This window comes from Bos indicus, chromosome 12 (assembly GCF_029378745.1).
Source record: "Bos indicus isolate NIAB-ARS_2022 breed Sahiwal x Tharparkar chromosome 12, NIAB-ARS_B.indTharparkar_mat_pri_1.0, whole genome shotgun sequence".
Taxonomy (NCBI): Eukaryota; Metazoa; Chordata; class Mammalia; order Artiodactyla; family Bovidae; genus Bos; species Bos indicus.
In genome coordinates, this window is record NC_091771.1 from 29,401,426 (window position 1) to 29,418,652 (window position 17,227).

The following is a 17,227-nucleotide window of genomic DNA, read 5'->3' on the forward strand; positions in this document are numbered from 1 at the left end:
GTATGCATAAGTGTGCATGTAACTTACGTGGTTTTATGGGCAAGTTCTGCCTGGTGGCTGAGGCGGTAGTAAAGAATCTGCCTGCAATGCAGGAGACCTGGCTTCAATTCCTGGGTCAGGAAGATCCCCAGGAGAAGGGAACTGCAACACACTCCAGTATCCTTGCCTAGAGAATCCAGTGGACAGAGGAGCCTGGTGGGCTACAATCCATGGGGTCACAAAGAATTGCATATGAATGAGTGACTAACACTTTCACTTTTATGGGCACTTTGTACCACACTTTTGAGAAACAGATTATTTCAATCATATGTTAGAGTGGACCACAGGCAGTGTCAACATTTGTTCAGTTGAAAATTGACTATGAGTTATATATTTGTTTTTTTTTTGATAAATTCTAATATTTATTAAATTATAAAGTCTGTAATCAAAAAAAAAATGTGGATCAAGAGAAACCTCTTAACTACAAGGACTAGACAGCAAAGCCTATGAGAACGCCATGAAGTGTGTTACAAACAAGATTCTGAAACATAAGTTATAAGCTGTTTCCTTTACATTTCCATTTCAGTAACTTTACTGTTAAGTAGTTGTTATTTTAAAACCCCAAATTCACATTTGTTCTCACGTTATTTAAGCTTTCTGTTCATAATGATACCAGACATCTTGTAGGTGCCAAATTTTGGTAATGGTTTTACGTCAATCCATGCAGAAAAATATGAACCAATGCAATAGTCAGATGAGGACCATTAATGCACAAATACACACACGCTGGCCAAAAGAACTGAAGGTATTTTAAAAAACTATAAAATAAACAGACCTCAAGAAAACTGCGTTATTACTAAACAGCTCTCAACTATTAACACCCAAGTTCTTTATATTAAATAAATTTCTCAACAGAGATGTGTTAGACATATTAATTACAAGTCTATCCTTCCCATACCCCTTCCCACCCCAACTCCCAAAATGCACTACTTGGGATGAGTATAATATTACATGGGCAAAAATTTACAGATAACCATTTTCATCTTGAGCATGGATCTGAAAACTTTTATTTAAACTTCCGTTACTGTGCACTGTCCATCAGGCCTTCGAGATCTGACACTCACTGTTCCACCCGCTGCCACTGATCGATCAGATACTGTCTGACTTGGATTAGGAACCAAAAGTCTCTGTTGGGTCAAGGAGTGTTGTGCAACAAGCGCAGATACATCCTCACTATCACTACTGGCATCGGATTCGGTTTCTTCAATCGAAGTGTCTGGTGCTGGTACCCTGCCTGAAGATGGTGATTCATGCTCTTCTTCTCCTTCCCCTCTATGACTCCTTTCCACTATGCTGTCTCCACCAAGTTGTAAATGTGCAAAAGAGTCTTCCAGAGAAGTGCCTGCATCAGGGGATGGTGTGGCGGGGCTTGTTAGCGGACCGTCTACTGACGTCAGGGGCCTCACAGAAGACGACTGAACAGAAGCTCCGCTCTGAGCTGGTACACTGTCCGCTCCGTCAGCAGAGCTCTCTCTCGCCAGATTTACAGTATTAGCATCACAGTCCAGCCTAAGTCCAGCTACTCCCTTCTTTGGTATATCTATTATATCCCGCTTGATCTTCCTGCGACGTCCATGTTCGTTTCTCCTATACTGTACCATATTTTCAAGATCGGCAACCTATATATTTGATATAAATATAATTCCGTTTTTGCTATTGAGAATTTATAACAGTAGTGTGTCTTTTAATTTTGTTGGGTTCTTGAGTTTATTTTTATTTTTCCACAGACGTAAACAATATATAATGTCTTTGAAAGACATGCAAATCTATCTTTTATATAGATAGCATATTCAAAAGCAGAGACATTACTTTGCCAACAAAGGTTCATCTAGTCAAGGCTGTGGTTTTTCCTGTGGTCATGTATGGATGTGAGAGTTGGACTGTGAAGAAGGCTGAGCACCGAAGAATTGATGCTTTTGAACTGTGGTGTTGGAGAAGACTCTTGAGAGTCCCTTGGACTGCAAGGAGATCCAACCAGTCCATTCTGAAGGAGATCAGCCCTGGGATTTTTTTTGGAAGGAATGATGCTAAAGCTGAAACTCTAGTACTTTGGCCACATCATGTGACGAGTTGACTCATTGGAAAAGACTCTGATGCTGGGAGGGATTGGGAGCAGGAGGAGAAGGGGACGACAGAGGATGAGATGGCTGGATGGCATCACCGACTCGATGGACGTGAGTCTGGGTGAACTCTGGGAGTTGGTGATGTACAGGGAGGCCTGGCGTGCTGCGATTCACGGGGTCGCAAAGAGTCGGACACAGCTGAGCAACTGAACTGAACTGACCTGAAACTGAAGTTTCATTCAGCTGAAGCAGGCAGAAGTTTCATCTGGCCTGGAGAAAAGTTCTGTTAGTGAAAGGATTATTCAAGGATAGTTCAAAGATCTCCTTTTGTAGTTTTGTAGTGTAGTCTCAAGTCAGGTATCTGAATCCTTCAGCACTGTTTTTCTTTCTCAAGATGACTTTGGCTGTTCAGGGTCTTTGTGTTTTCATACAAATTTAAAATTTTTAAATTCTAGTTCTGTGAAAAATGCCATTGGTAATTTAATAGGAATTACATTGAATCTGTAGATTGCTTTGGGTAATGTAGTCGTTTTGACAGTATTGATTATTTCAATACAAGAACATGGTATATCTCTCCATCTGTGTATATCATCTTTGATTTCTTTCATCAGCAGCTTATAGTTTCCTGAGTTCAGGTCTTTTGCCTCCTTAGGTTTATTCCTAGGTATTTTATTCTTTTTGATGTGCTGGTAAATGAGATTATTTATTTAATTTCTCTTTCTAATCTTTTGTTGTTAATGTATAGAAATGCAAGTGATTTCTGTGTATTCATTTTGTATCCTGCAACTTAACCAAATCAGTTGATGAGCTCTAGTAGTTTTCTGATAGCATCTTTAGAATTTTCCATGGATAGTATCATATCATCTGCAAACAATGACAGTTTTACTTCTTTTTCATCTCTTTTTCTTCTGATTGCCGTGTCTAGGACTTTTGAAACTGTGTTGAGTAAAAGTGGCAAGAGTGGACATCCTTGGCTTGTTCCTGATCTTAGAGGGAATGGTTTCATTTTTTTTTTTAACAGTATGATACTGGCACAAAAACAGAAATATAGATCAATGGAACAGGATAGACAGTCCAGAGATAAATCTGTGCACCTGTGATCAACTAATCTATTGCAAAGGCAGTAATACACAGTGGAGAAAAGACAGTTTCTTCAATAAGTGATGCTGGAAAACCTGGACAGATATATGTAAAAAAAAAATGAAATTAGAATATTCCCTACCATCATACACAAAAATAAGCTAAAAATGGATTAAAGACCGAAATAAAGACCAGATACTGTAAAACTCTTAAAAGAAAACATAGGCAGAACACTCTCTGATATAAACTGAAGCAAGACCTTTTTTGATCCACCTCCTAATGAACATAAAAGCAAAAATAAGCAAATGGGACCTAACTAAAATGTAAAAGCTTTTGTACAGCAAAAGAAACCATAAACAAAGTGAAAAAACCACCCACAGACTGGCAGAAAATATTTGCAAACAAAACAACTGGCAAGGGATTAATCACCAAAATATACAGAAAGCTCATTAGCTTAATATAAAAAAAAGCCAAACAGCCCAATCAAAAAATGAGCAGATCTAAATAGACATTTCCTCAAAGAAGATATACAGAAGGCCAAAAAGCACATGAAAAAAAGCTCCTCCTCACTAATTTTTCAGTTCAGTTCAGTCACTCAGTCGTGTCCAACTCTTTGCGACCCCAATTGTTAGAGCAATTCAAATTAAAACTACAATGAAGTTATCACCTCACACAGGTCAGAATAGCCATAATCCAAAAATCTACAAACAGTAAATGCTGGAGAGAGTGCGGAGCAAATGTAGGTGCATTCCCACCTACGCTGTTGGTGGGAATGTAAATTGGTACAACCATTATAGAGAACAGTGTGGAGGTTCCTTAAAAATCTAAATATAGAACCATCATATGATCCAGCAATCCCACTCCTAGGCATATATCTGAAGAAAACCTTTCAGAAAGATACATGCACCCCAGTGTTCACTGCAGCATTGTTTATAGTAAACAGCACATGAAAGCAACCTAAATATTCATCTACAGTGGAACGGATAAAGATGTCATACATATATACAATGTTATACTGCTGCTGCTGCTAAGGTGCTTCAGTCGTGTCCGACTGTGTGACCCCATAGACAGCAGCCCACCAGGCTCCCCCACCCCTGGGATTCTTCAGGCAAGAACACTGGAGTGGGTTGTCATTTCCTTCTCCAATGCATGAAAGTGAAAAGTGAAAGTGAAGTCGCTCAGTTGTGTCCGACCCTCAGCGACCCCATGGACTGCAGCCCACCAGGCTCCTCCGTCCATGGGATTCTCCAGGCAGGAGTACTGGAGTGGGGTGCCATTGCAGAATGAATTAATGCCATTTGCAGCAACATGGATGAACCTAGAGGTTATCATACTAAGTGAAGTCAGACGAAGAAAATTATATGATATCACTTATATGTGGAATCTAATAAAAAAGATAAAATGCAGTTATTTACAAACAGAAATGACTCAGAGATCTTGAAGTCAAACTTATGGTTATCAAAGGGAAATGTGGGAGGGAAGTGAAAAGTTAGGAGTTTAACACCACTATATATACACACCACTATATATAAAATACATAACTAACAAGGACCTACTGTGCAGCACAAAGAACTCTACTTAATATTCTGTAATAGCTCATCTCACATGCTAGTAAAGTAATGCTCAAAATTCTCCAAGCCAGGCTTCAGCAATATGTGAACCGTGAACTTCCTGATGTTCAAGCTGGTTTTAGAAAAGGCAGAGGAACCAGAGATCAAATTGCCAACATCTGCTGGATCATAGAAAAAGCAAGAGAGTTCCAGAAAAACATCTATTTCTGCTTTATTGACTATGCCAAAGCCTTTGACTATGTGGATCACAATAAAACTGTGGAAAATTCTTCAAGAGATGGGAACACCAGACCACCTGATCTGCCTCTTGAGAAATCTGTATGCAGGTCAGGAAGCAACAGTTAGAACTGGACATGGAACAACAGACTGGTTCCAAATAGGAAAAGGAGTTCGTCAAGGCTGTATATTGTCACCCTCTTTATTTAACTTATATGCAGAGTACATCATGAGAAACGCTGGACTGAAAGAAACACAAACTGGAATCAAGATTGCCAGGAGAAATATCAATAACCTAAGATATGCAGATGACACCACTCTTGTGGCAGAAAGTGAAGAGGAACTCAAAAGCCTCTTGATGAAAGTGAAAGTGGAGCGTGAAAAAGTTGGCTTAAAGCTCAACATTCAGAAAACGAAGATCATGGCATCCGGTCCCACCACTTCATGGGAAATAGATGGGGAAACAGTGGAAACAGTGGGTGACTTTTTTTTTCTGGGCTCCAAAACCACTACAGATGGTGCCTGCAGCCGTGAAATTAAAAGACGCTTACTCCTTGGAAGGAAAGTTACGACCAACCTAGATAGCATATTCAAAAGCAGAGACATTACTTTGCCAACAAAGGTTCATCTAGTCAAGGCTATGGTTTTTCCTGTGGTCATGTATGGATGTGAGAGTTGGACTGTGAAGAAAGCTGAGCGCCGAAGAATTGATGCTTTTGAACTGTGGTGTTGGAGAAGACTCTTGAGAGTCCCTTGAACTGCAAGGAGATCCAACCAGTCCGTTCTGAAGGAGCTCAACCCTGGGATTTCTTTGGAAGGAATGATGCTAAAGCTGAAACTCCAGTACTTTGGCCACCTCATGCGAAGAGTTGACTCATTGGAAAAGACTCTGATGCTGGGAGGGATTGGGAGCAGGAGGAGAAGGGGACGACAGAGGATGAGATGGCTGGATGGCATCACTGACTCGATGGACGTGAGTCTGAGTGAACTCTGGGAGTTGGTGATGTACAGGGAGGCCTGGTGTGCTGCGATTCACGGGGTCACAAAGAGTCGGACACAACTGAGTGACTGATCTGATCTGAATAACCAATATGGGAAAGGAATCTCAAGAAGAATGGATATATGTATATGTATAACTGATTCACTTAGCTGTATATTTGAAACTAACACAACATTTGAATCAGCTATACTTCCATAAAGTTATTTTTTAAAATTTCATTCTGGGAATATGATTTTCAAAACTGAATCACAAAAGAGATCTAAATTTGTTGTAAATCACCCATAAACAAAAATTCTATCCTACAAGCAATAATTCAGACATTTGTTGCAAACTTAAGCAGTGTCCAATACAAGACATCAACACTTGGCTACAATAAACAAGGTAAAAAAATTGGACAGATGGGCACAATGATTGATGGGAGATCAAAGACTGAGACTTATTTTGGAGAGGATCAAAGCCTATGAAAAAGAAAATAGAAATTGCATGACAATAAAAAGACTATCTGGACAGGGTCTGGATGTTGTTAAAGCACATGAATATGCATATACTGAGACTAGAGAAGATTCTGATGATGGTTTTTGTAGTCTGTTCAACCCAAGTGAAACAGCTACCAGCATTATCATTTGCATGTACCAGGCTCACTGGAACTTTCTCCAGTGGACTACCTTCATGTTCCTCATTTGGATGCCAAAAATCAAAAGCTCTTTCAATAAAGTTACAGTAAACTGGAGAGCCACTACAGTTTATACTGTCTAAAACTACCTTGTGCTTAGTTGTTCAGTCATGTCTGACTCTTTGTGACTCCATGGATTGTAGTGCACCAGGCTCAGAGCTCTGTCCATGGAATTCTCCAGGCAAGAAAACTGGAGTGGGTTGCCATTTCCTTCTCCAAAACTATCGTATTTTAAATATAATATTTAATATGCTGGTTAAGAAAACTTCAGTGCTTGTGGCACATATTGGTAGACTGGAACTTTTTTCCTGAAACTCCAGAATTTTCATTATTGTCTACAAGGACAGCAATTTCATATTATATAAACTGTTCCAGAAAACAGAAAACTAGGGGAATGTCATTCAACTTGTCTCTAAGAGCCAGAGAACTATGACACCAAAGTCAGACAAGTACTGTATAATAAATTACAATTATGGAATGACATCACTCATTTATCTACATGGAAAAAAAATCTTAGACATGATGATAAGAGTATACTAGATCCAGTAATATGAAAAATAAATACTACATTCTGACCAAGTAGGGGTTATTCTACAGATACAGGAATGGTTACCATTTAAAAAAAAAAAGAAGCAAAACTCTAAACATAGTTCATCACATTAACACAGAAAAACTTCACTTAACACTTCAGTAGGGGCACAGAGTACATTTGGTAAAATTCCACACATATTCACAATTAAAGAAAAAAAGAAACTCTTCGTAAATTCAAGGTAAGAAATATAAGGGAATGCTCTTATTATGATTAAGGTTATCCACTCAAAACCTAACCTAATGGCATAAGGGTGAAACATTAAAAGCATTTCTTTGAAAATCAAGAGTAAGAAAATGGTGCCCAATTCCACTATACCCATTCCACTGTTCTCATGATTCTCGCCAGAGCTATAAAACAAGAAGAAGAAACAAAGAATATAAGGGTTAGAAAGGAATTAGAATATGACACACTAGAGTAATTAGAAAATCACACGTTAGAATAATGTCATTATTCACATCAGGTTGTGTACATAAAAACGCCCAACAACCTACAAATTATATTAATCAATAATAGAGGTGACCATGGATGGCAATGGCAACCCACTCCAATACTCTTGCCTGGACAATCCCATGGACGGAGGAGCCTGGTAGGCTGCAGTCCATGGGGTCGCTGAGAGTTGGACACGACTGAGCGACTTCACTTTCACTTTCCACTTTCATGCATTGGAGAAGGAAATGGCAACCCACTCCAGTGTTCTTGCCTGGAGAATCCCAGGGACTGGGGAGCCTGGTAGGGATCGCACAGAGTCTGACACGACTGAAGCGACTTAGCAGCAGCAGCAGCAGAGGTAACCAAGTTTAGAATTAATATTCAAAAGTCAGTTTCACTTCTACACAATTTCTATCACAAGTTAGAAATTATAGTTTTGTCAGGAGAGTGTATGCTTCTCAGTTCGGTCTCATCACAACAAAGATTTGGAGTGACAGACATTAAAGCCCTCAGCGTGTCACAGCTCTCGGGTCTTGGATAGGCCATGTTATAGTTCTCAGGTCTCAGACCATGTTATAGCTCTTAGACAAATCAGTGTTACAGCTCTGTGTTACAGCTCTATTTTATTTAGAAAATAGCAGGAAGACCCATCCTCGAGGCATGAGAGCATGTCAACCCAAAGACGTAAAGAGAGTGGGGGAGCGCGCCAGCATGCAGGAGAGAGAACCCCAGCCCTTTGGCTCCTCTTTGTATATGTTTTTTCTCCCCCTGGGCCTGCCCTACGTAAATTGGGCTAGCCAGGAGTGTTGTTTATTCTACCTGATGTCCTCACTCCAGTCCTCGGACCTTCCTTTGTTCTATTTTCGTGGGCTTTTCTCTTCCTTGTCTTTTTAGCCACTGCCATTTTGGACTCCTGTTTCCTATTTTAACTACCTAATAGTTTTAAAAGTGAAACCAAATTAATAACAACAAAAAAAGCATACCTAGGAATAAATTTTACAAACTATCAGTTCAGTTCAGTTCAGTCGCCCAGTTGTGTCCGACTCTTTGCGACTCCATGAATCGCAGCACACCAGGTCTCCCTGTCCATCACCAACTCCCAGAGTTCACTCAGACTCACGTCCATTGAGTCAGTGATGCCATCCAGCCATCTCATCCTCTGTCGTCCCCTTCTCCTCCTGCTCCCAATCCCTCCCAGCATCAGAGTCTTTTCCAATGAGTCAACTCTTCACATGAGGTGGCCAAAGTACTGGAGTTTCAGCCTTAGCATCATTCCTCCCAAAGAAATCCCAGGGCTGATCTCCTTCAGAGTGGACTGGTTGGATCTCCTTGCAGTCCAAGGGACTCTCAAGAGTCTTTTCCAACACCACAGTTCAAAAGCATCAATTCTTCGGCGCTCAGCCTTCTTTACAGTCCAACTCTCACATCCATACATGACCACAGGAAAAACCATAGCCTTGACTAGACGGACCTTTGTTGGCAAAGTAATGTCTCTGCTTTTGAATATGCTATCTAGATTGTACTGTATACAGAGACCTTTTCAGAGAATATGTTAAAATGTTATTGAAAGACATTAAAGATTACTTAAATGAAAAGATACTCAATAGAGAGATTCAGTGTTATAAAGATATCAGTACTTTTGTAAAGATTGTAAATTTGTTAATATTGTAAATATATCAATTTCCACCAGTTTATTTGTACATTATTTGCAATGTTTGCTGAAATCCAAACTGACATTTTGTTGGAGAAATTTGACAATTTATTCTAAAAGAATAGAATGTAGGGAAAAAAACAGCAAAAGAAAAAAAAAGTAGCCAGAATATGCTTGAGAAGACTTGACCTACCAGATCTCAAAACTCATTAGGAGTCTATGGTAAAGTAGAACGTTGTTTCACTGGATGCAAGGATGGAGTATCCGTCAGTGGATCTGTGTGGCGCTGATAAGAGGACTCACACCTCCATAGAAAGTTAAGTGGTAAAAGTGACACTTCACATCCACAGGAAAGACAGGCCAGATTGGATTTCTATCTCATACCTTACAAAAAATTGATTCTAGATATTTTAATAGCTTAACTAAAGTTAAAATTCTAGAAGGAAATGAAAGAGCATTTTTACAACCTTTGAGTAGGGAAATTCATCTTAAACAAGACTTAGAGCTCAAACTGCAGAATATTCAAAATTATGTTGTTGAAGTTAAGGGCTTAGGTTAAACAAAAGACATCATAAAGTGAAAGGAGAGGCCCTAAAAGCAGACGATATTTACAACACATAACTGACAAATGATCAGTATTTAAAATTTTATACGAAATTAAAAATCTCCTACAAAAAACAAAAACAAAACATGTTGGGGCTAGGGTGGGAAGGAATGGGCAAAAGATTTGAACAACTAATTTATTTCACTAAAGGGAAAATATTGACATTCACCTTCATTAGGCATCAAGGACCTGCAACTTAAGATCATAATGAAATATTATATACCTGTTAAATGGGTTAAAAATAAATATATAAGACATTTGGTGGTATCAGCTATTGTTGGGATGTGTATTAATGGAAATTTTTGTCCTGCTGATGGGTATAAATTGATTTAACCATCCTGAAAAACAATTTGGCATTGTCTTGTAAAGCTGAACGCCTGAATATTCATGTCACTAACTGGTTGTGAACCCCTGCCCCTGTGTTTGCATGCCTGTTCTCCTTTACTAACAGAACACCCCAAGTTTTAGCTGGACGTATGGACACGGAGCTGGAGAATAGATTCCTTAGTCTCTGCAGACAGGTGTGGCTAAAAGACTCAGTTCTGACAACAGGATGTGAGGGGCAATTTGAGCAGCTTCCAAGCCATGTCTTTAAAAGACTCCAGAGTCTCTGCCTTGTCCCAGTGGCTGGGACACAGAACAACTGGACAGCAGCTTTGACTCAGTGAAGGAAGCTCCGTGTTGAGAGGAGCAGAGCCAATGCCCTAGCCAGAGGCATGGAAAGAATGGAACCAGAGAAGCCCAGACAGTTTAGAGATTGCTAAAAAAATTTTTTTTAATGATCCACCAGTTCCACTTCTGAGTATTTATATGTGAAGAAAACAAAGATACCAACTCAAAAAGATAGATGTACCCCTATGTTCATTGCAGCATTATTTATGATAGCCAAGATATGGAAATGACCTAAGTGTCTATTGTAGGTGAATGAATGAAGAAGTTACACACACACAATGGAATATTACTCAGCTGTAAAGAGGAAAGAAGTCTTGCTATTTGTGACCCCATTGATGGACCTTGAAGGCATTTTGTTAAGTGAAATAAGTCAGACAAAGACAAATATGTGGAGCCTAAAATAGCAGCAATAGCAATGAAACCACCCCCCCCACCCCCACAAAGCAGAGACTAGATTGGTGGTTGCCAAAGGCGAAGGGTGGGCAAAATATGTGAAGGTCAAAAGGCACAGATCTTCAGTTATACGATGAGTAAGTTAAGGGACGGTAACGTGCAGCATGCTAACTCTAGTTAATAATAATGTGGTGGTTTAGTCACTAAGCTGTTTTCAACTCTTGTGACCCCATGAACTGTAGCCTGCCAGGCTCCTCTACCCATGGGATTCTCCAGACAAGAATACTGGAGTGGGTTGCCATTTCCTTCTCCATAGTAATAATAAGGTATTGCATATTTAAAAGTTGCCAAGAGAGTAAATTTAACAAGTTCTCATCATACAAGGTATTTGTAACTCTGTATAGTGACAGGTGTTGTGATAATGCCACAATATATACAAATATCAAATCATTATATTGCAATCTGAAACTAATATAATGTTATATGTAATTATACATACATACATTAAAGCTCAAACTATCAAACGTCACCCAAATGAAATCGATAATTCAAATAGCCTTGTAACTAAATAAAGAAGTTGAACTCATAAAAATTTTAACTCCCCAAAAAGAAAATCTCCAGGCCTTGATGATTTCATGGCAGAATTCAACCAAATGCATGAAGAATTAACACCAACTCTATACAATCTTTTCTAGAAAACAGAACATAAATAAACACTTTCCAACTCATATTATGATGCTGGTATTAACCTGATACCAAAACTAATACAAAAAGAAAACTGCACATCAGTGTCCCTCATAAAAAGATAAAATCGCATGCTTTTCCTGCCCTTATGCAGGTGTATCAGAACTCTGAGCCCTTTGCGGTCCTTGTTGATGTTCTGATCCCTGCCCAGTCAACTTTCCCCTTTGCTCACAACCTCTCCCTGCTGGCCCTGTGTCACCCCATGCAGAAATGATCCTCATTAGCCCAACAGTGCTGCCCCCCTTGGGCGTGTCAACTCTGGGAACCTAGACTAAAGGTCTAGCCAATCCAAGTGTGGCAGAGAGAATTTCCTGGCATTCCTTAACTCGGTATTTTATGTGAAAATAGCAAAACAACGTACTGGGTATGACTGAACACAATACTTGGAAATGAAAATTATATGAGGTTTGTTACATGCATGGAAAAGGGCATTTTTTTTTAATCCAAGACCAGAGCTGAGGAGCTTAGAACTCATGACCGTTGACCCAGAGGTCAGCTATGATGCTCCAGGCAGACTCCCCTCTTAACTGCCATAGAACTTTGGAAGGTTCTTAACTGCCACTCAGACCAGTGTGCAGTCATTCCTCTTGATGCGCCTGATAGAGCAGGAGCTCTATAGGAGCTGGAGAGCGATATATATTCAAATATTTCGGCTTGGACTGGGTGTCCCCAAAAGAAATCAGACTGCAGGGAAAAACTGCAGGAGTCCTGCGAGGAAATCCCTGTGAATACAGACAGGGCAGGGAGAGCCTGCACCTGCCTGAGCCAATTTGTCTCCCCACCTACCCTTCCCCAGGAGCAAAGTGGGCTCCAGAGACAGGAGGGCTGTGGTCCAGGGGAACGCGAGTGGAGTGGAGTGGTGACCCAGCGGGGCTGGGCAGCAGTGTGGGCAGCTGGGCCTGTTCAGGGGTGGGGGGGGGTCTCTAAAAAGTATGGGGGCTTTTCTGAAGCAAACCCCCATGACTCCTTCCAGGTACTTCTGGAAGAAAAGTGAACTTAACCTTCCTGGAAGTAGGGATATTCAGATTACAAATGAAAGTGCCCTGTAAAGTCCTGCGAAACAGTTTGGAAGAAGGCTCCTGAAGGGGGAAAAACAGGATTTCTGCTGGGAAAAGAAGTGGGAGCCCGGAGCAGGGAGCGTGGCAGGGTCACCACAAATGCGGAGTGGGTGCCCTGGGCCACAGGTGAAGTTGGCTCTGAACTTAAGAAGGATTGAATGAGGGGTTGTGGGTATGAACCTGGAATTCTTCCCCACTGGGAATGGGTGGTGACTCTTAGCCCGAATGGACAAGGGCATCATCCCGGTCCTGTCTGCATCCTCTTCCCCGTGTGTGCGTCCTCTCCACCAGCTGTCTCCTTCGTCCTTATTTCTGAATCCTGGTCTTGGCTCATACAGGTGCTCACAGCACAGCTCCTGTGTGTGATGTCCCGTCCCAACTATTTCCTGGCCTCTGCCTCCCCACACTGGGCCCTGCGAGGTTGCTGTTGCCTCTCCAGCCCAAGCCTGCTGTGCCTATTTCTGTGTTCTCTTTGGCAATTGCTTTCTCTTTGGTACCCAGCCACTTCCTCCATGCCACAGTAATGTGATCCAAACGCAGCTCAGGAGCTGATCTTCAGCTCAAAAGAATCCCCATCAGACAAAAAATGGGGATAGAGTTTAATGTACTTAACATGAAAAGTCAGTTCCTGCTTGAAAGTGGAGGTGAAAAGTGTCCGTACGAAGCCAAAGCATGGACAACAATCCCTTCCTACACAGCCAAAGGCCATGAAGCCTCTTCCTTAGCCTTCCAGCCCTATCCCCTTGCCGCAATAGCTGATGGCAAGTGTATTTTGCCAATTTTGTGCCTGTAATTAATGCAAAGCTCCACGGAGCAGGTCCTCAGACCTAACTGCCTGCCTCTGGTTGTTCTGCTTCTTTGTTTCTTAACTTGCCACCCAGTACCCTGATAACCTAACCTGTGGGTAACCTGCTCACCTACCGGGCCTGGACCCCTGCTCCCAGTCCCTGTGGTCCCCTTTAGAGGGTTCACAGGAAGAGAAGGATCTGGAAAGTGTAGCTGAGACGTTGAACTCCAAAATTGAGTTGAAAGTGTGGAAAATAAAAATGGGAGATTCACATCGGATAAGGACCCTTGATGTTTAAGGAAAGCACACAAGAGCTTCCGGTTCTTATTCTGCCCGATTGAGTGAACTTGAGCCGGTCACTGACTTTCCAATCTTGACTCTATCCAAATTTCAGGGGGGCTGGGCAGACCTGGAGAGGGTGATTCCTGGGAACTTTGTGGGTCTGGGGATCCAGCGGTGGGGACAGGCAGCTGCAGCTGAGATGGCTCAGCTGTTTTATGTCACCTGCCATGTGTGTGTGGCCTGTCAAAGCCGTTGTTGCTGTGTTTTTCTGTGTCTCCTGACTCCCAAAGCTCATTAAGCTGCTTGCTCCCGAGACTCAGGGACCACCAGAGAAAGAATCCTGAGATTCCTTTACGCAGCACAGGACAGACACTTCTCCATCTGGTTCTTTTACTAGCATGTTGGACAGCGTTGAAGGAAGAGCTTCCTAGCTCTAAGAAAGACATTAGCGTCTGGTGTAAGAGCATCCTCATTTTTGTCATCTTCTTTTTTCATTTTTAACTTAAAAGTCATTTTTAATTAAAAAAAAAAAAAAAAACATGTATGAAGTGAATGCCACCCTCTCACTGAAAGCCCTAGATGACATCCCATTGCTGATATGTTAGATCAGGCTCCTGGGCAGGAAACACGGTTTATCACAGTACAGCCCAAGCCTTCCTTCCCAGTGTGATCTCCTGTCCTGCTCCCTGTCTGGTCACTCTTGCTCCTACAGAGAGAAACCCTAGACGGACTGTACTAACTGCTCTCGGGCCTCTGTGTTTTGGCTTGGGTTGCTGTTTTCTCTTCTGTCGTCTGCCTCCGAAGCCTTCCTCTGTAACTCCATCATCTGTTTCCTCCCCACCTCTTTGACCTTTGAAAGGCACCTGTCTGCCTGCTCCATGCTCCAAAAGTCTGCTTTGCTTTTCATTTGCAAACACAGTCTTACTGCTTAATATGTGTCTCATCTCCCCAGCTGTTAAAAACTTCTAGGGAAGTTTTAGAGATGGTCCTTACATATGTTTTAAACTTCCCATGTTACTGACACAGTGCATGCATGTAGCTGTTCAATAAATGTTGGATTAAAATACAGGAAAAGCAAACCAACCCACCAATATGGAGGTGTTCCAGCCTTGAGTTTTCTTTCTAAAACTGCCACATCCCTCCTAACTGCCTCCAGTGTTCAGGTCAGAGGATCAATATTGATGGTGCTATTGCATGTCCAGCTCTCAGAGGCAGGAAATCACTGAAGCCAGGCTTCCAGGCACTAACCAAGGAGAGCAGACACCTTCCAGTCAAGACTGTCAGGATGCCCGGGTCTGGCACTTTGAGGTTAGACTAAGACGTCAGAAAAGGGAAAAATGAGTTTGCCTGAAGCTGTGCCTGCAGAGAATCTATCCAGTTAGAATCTATCTAGTTAATCTTATTTGAAGCAGACTGACTGTATTATTCAAAGTTTAAATTGGAGTTTTGGAGAAAATTGACAAAGTAGATAGCTCAAGACAGCTTTTATTTTTCTGGATGTCTTTTAAGTGATAGATTGTCTTGGAAGTCTTGGTTTATCTCCCTTCTCAAAGGAAAGCCAACTGAATTTCCTCTCCCATGATTTCCTTCAGGAATAAGAGAGATTTATTATGGTAATTGAAAAATTGAAAGCAGAATGATTTTTAAAACATTAAGGAAGCTAGAGACAGCATTTTTAATCATTCTTATCAGCTATTCCTAGAACATATCTCATAATTATTTACATAACATAGATAATAGTGTGAATCAGAACACACTGTGCCCTCAAGTTTAAGGGGGGGAAAAACTGAAATGAATGCTATATTTTTCTTGACCAAAGAAAAACCTTCAATCCCAAGCTCCAAAATTCTACAAACTCATTAACTTTTGCTGGGATAACCTTCAGTCATTTTCTTTCCCAACATTCTTCGATCTTTCAGGATAGGATAAAAAAAAAAAATCAAGCTACCTAGTTAGGATAAGTTCCTCCTATTAAGAAAAACAGGTTTTTTTTTCCAGCAAAAATAAGCCATGAATTCAACCATGTATCAAGATCTAGAGATTATGAAGATTCCTAGGTCTTGGGCTATTACTTGTTTCCCAGAAATATCAAGAGACATAAAAATTCATTATCCCTAACAAAGAAAACCTATTTGATCCAAAAGTGCTTTGAAAGGTTAGTAATATACATGACCATCACATCCTAAATCTCTTCTACTTTAGACAGATGCTAGACAGTGTTGCAGAAATTGCCCGAGACACAGGGATTTTGATCCCATAGTCAAGTTCCATTGGATAAAATTTGTCACCAAATTTATCAAAAATTACAATTTGTCATTTCCATCTGATATTTCACTTTATTATATGATTTCAGATTTTGGTATAGGATTTCAGAAACGTGGACATGGAAGGATAGTATATGTTCTCATTTTTACCTGTAATGCCTTCCTGACTGCTCTTCCCTCTCATCTCTTCTCCTTAATGCAGGCACAGTCTCTAAAATGCATGTCCAATCCTTGTCACTTCCCTATTTAAAGTCCCTCAGAGGTCCTCCATTGCTCTTAGGATGAAGTCCAAATTCCTTATCTTGGCTTACAGATCCCGCTTGGATGGCCCTGGCTCCTCCTTCCCATTTCCTGTCTTTCCCACCTCTCACCCCTGCTGTCACCAACTCATCTCTTTTTTCCAGCCATGCCCTCATCTCCGTGTCTTCAGCATTCCATTCCCTCCTGCTCCTGCCGTTTCTCTGCCGCTCCTTTACTTTAGACTTGACTTCATATGCACATTTGCCCAAACACACCTGAATGCATTGATGGTGGGAAGAATAAGACTTACTAGCTCTTAACTGCTACACACTGCAGTTCTGTAGTGACTTTCCAGGCCAACATCGAACTTGCCATTCTAAACACTGTCGTATTTCTGTCTTGATTACCCACCCCCACCCAAGTCAGTTTGAAGGTTTGACGTGTTGTGAACCAAGTTCTGTCTCCAGTGGAAAGCAGCTCCTGATGCCTTCTGTGGTACACTGACGAGATGGGATGTGATTGCTCCATCTGTCTTTGATTTGGCTTGGTCTTAACTTTGTAAAAGGTTAGAAATATTAACAAGATACTTTTAATTCATCAAAAAGGTAATTTAATTTTCTCATTTGCCAAATTAACAAGAAGACAATCGAGGGGGAATAATGAATGCAATTCACCTGATTCATTTTGAATAGTTTTCCCAGTTCCCGTAGATTTTTAGAAAATCTATCATAGTGCTTTCTGTACTTTCATAGGAAAGTAGTTTTGCATCTGGACACAATACCTCTTCTCTCTGCCTCTAAACTTTTGCTTTTCAGCTGTTGAAATTCAGGACCAGATATAGTAAGAATTCAGAATTTTTGCTGGTTATT

At 40.9% G+C, this 17,227-nt stretch overlaps 1 protein-coding gene across 1 annotated transcript in view; it reads right to left on the minus strand.

Annotated features, from left to right (window-relative positions):
- Window positions 1-347: 347 nt before the first annotated feature.
- The window catches only part of LOC109567008 (E3 ubiquitin-protein ligase RNF146-B-like), a 45,674-nt gene continuing 28,794 nt past the window's right edge, over window positions 348-17,227 (minus strand). The window contains exon 3 of the mRNA XM_070800605.1: window positions 348-1,658. Coding sequence (XP_070656706.1) covers window positions 1,050-1,658 — 609 coding nt within the window. The 3' untranslated portion in view covers window positions 348-1,049. The remainder of the gene's footprint in view (window positions 1,659-17,227) is intronic.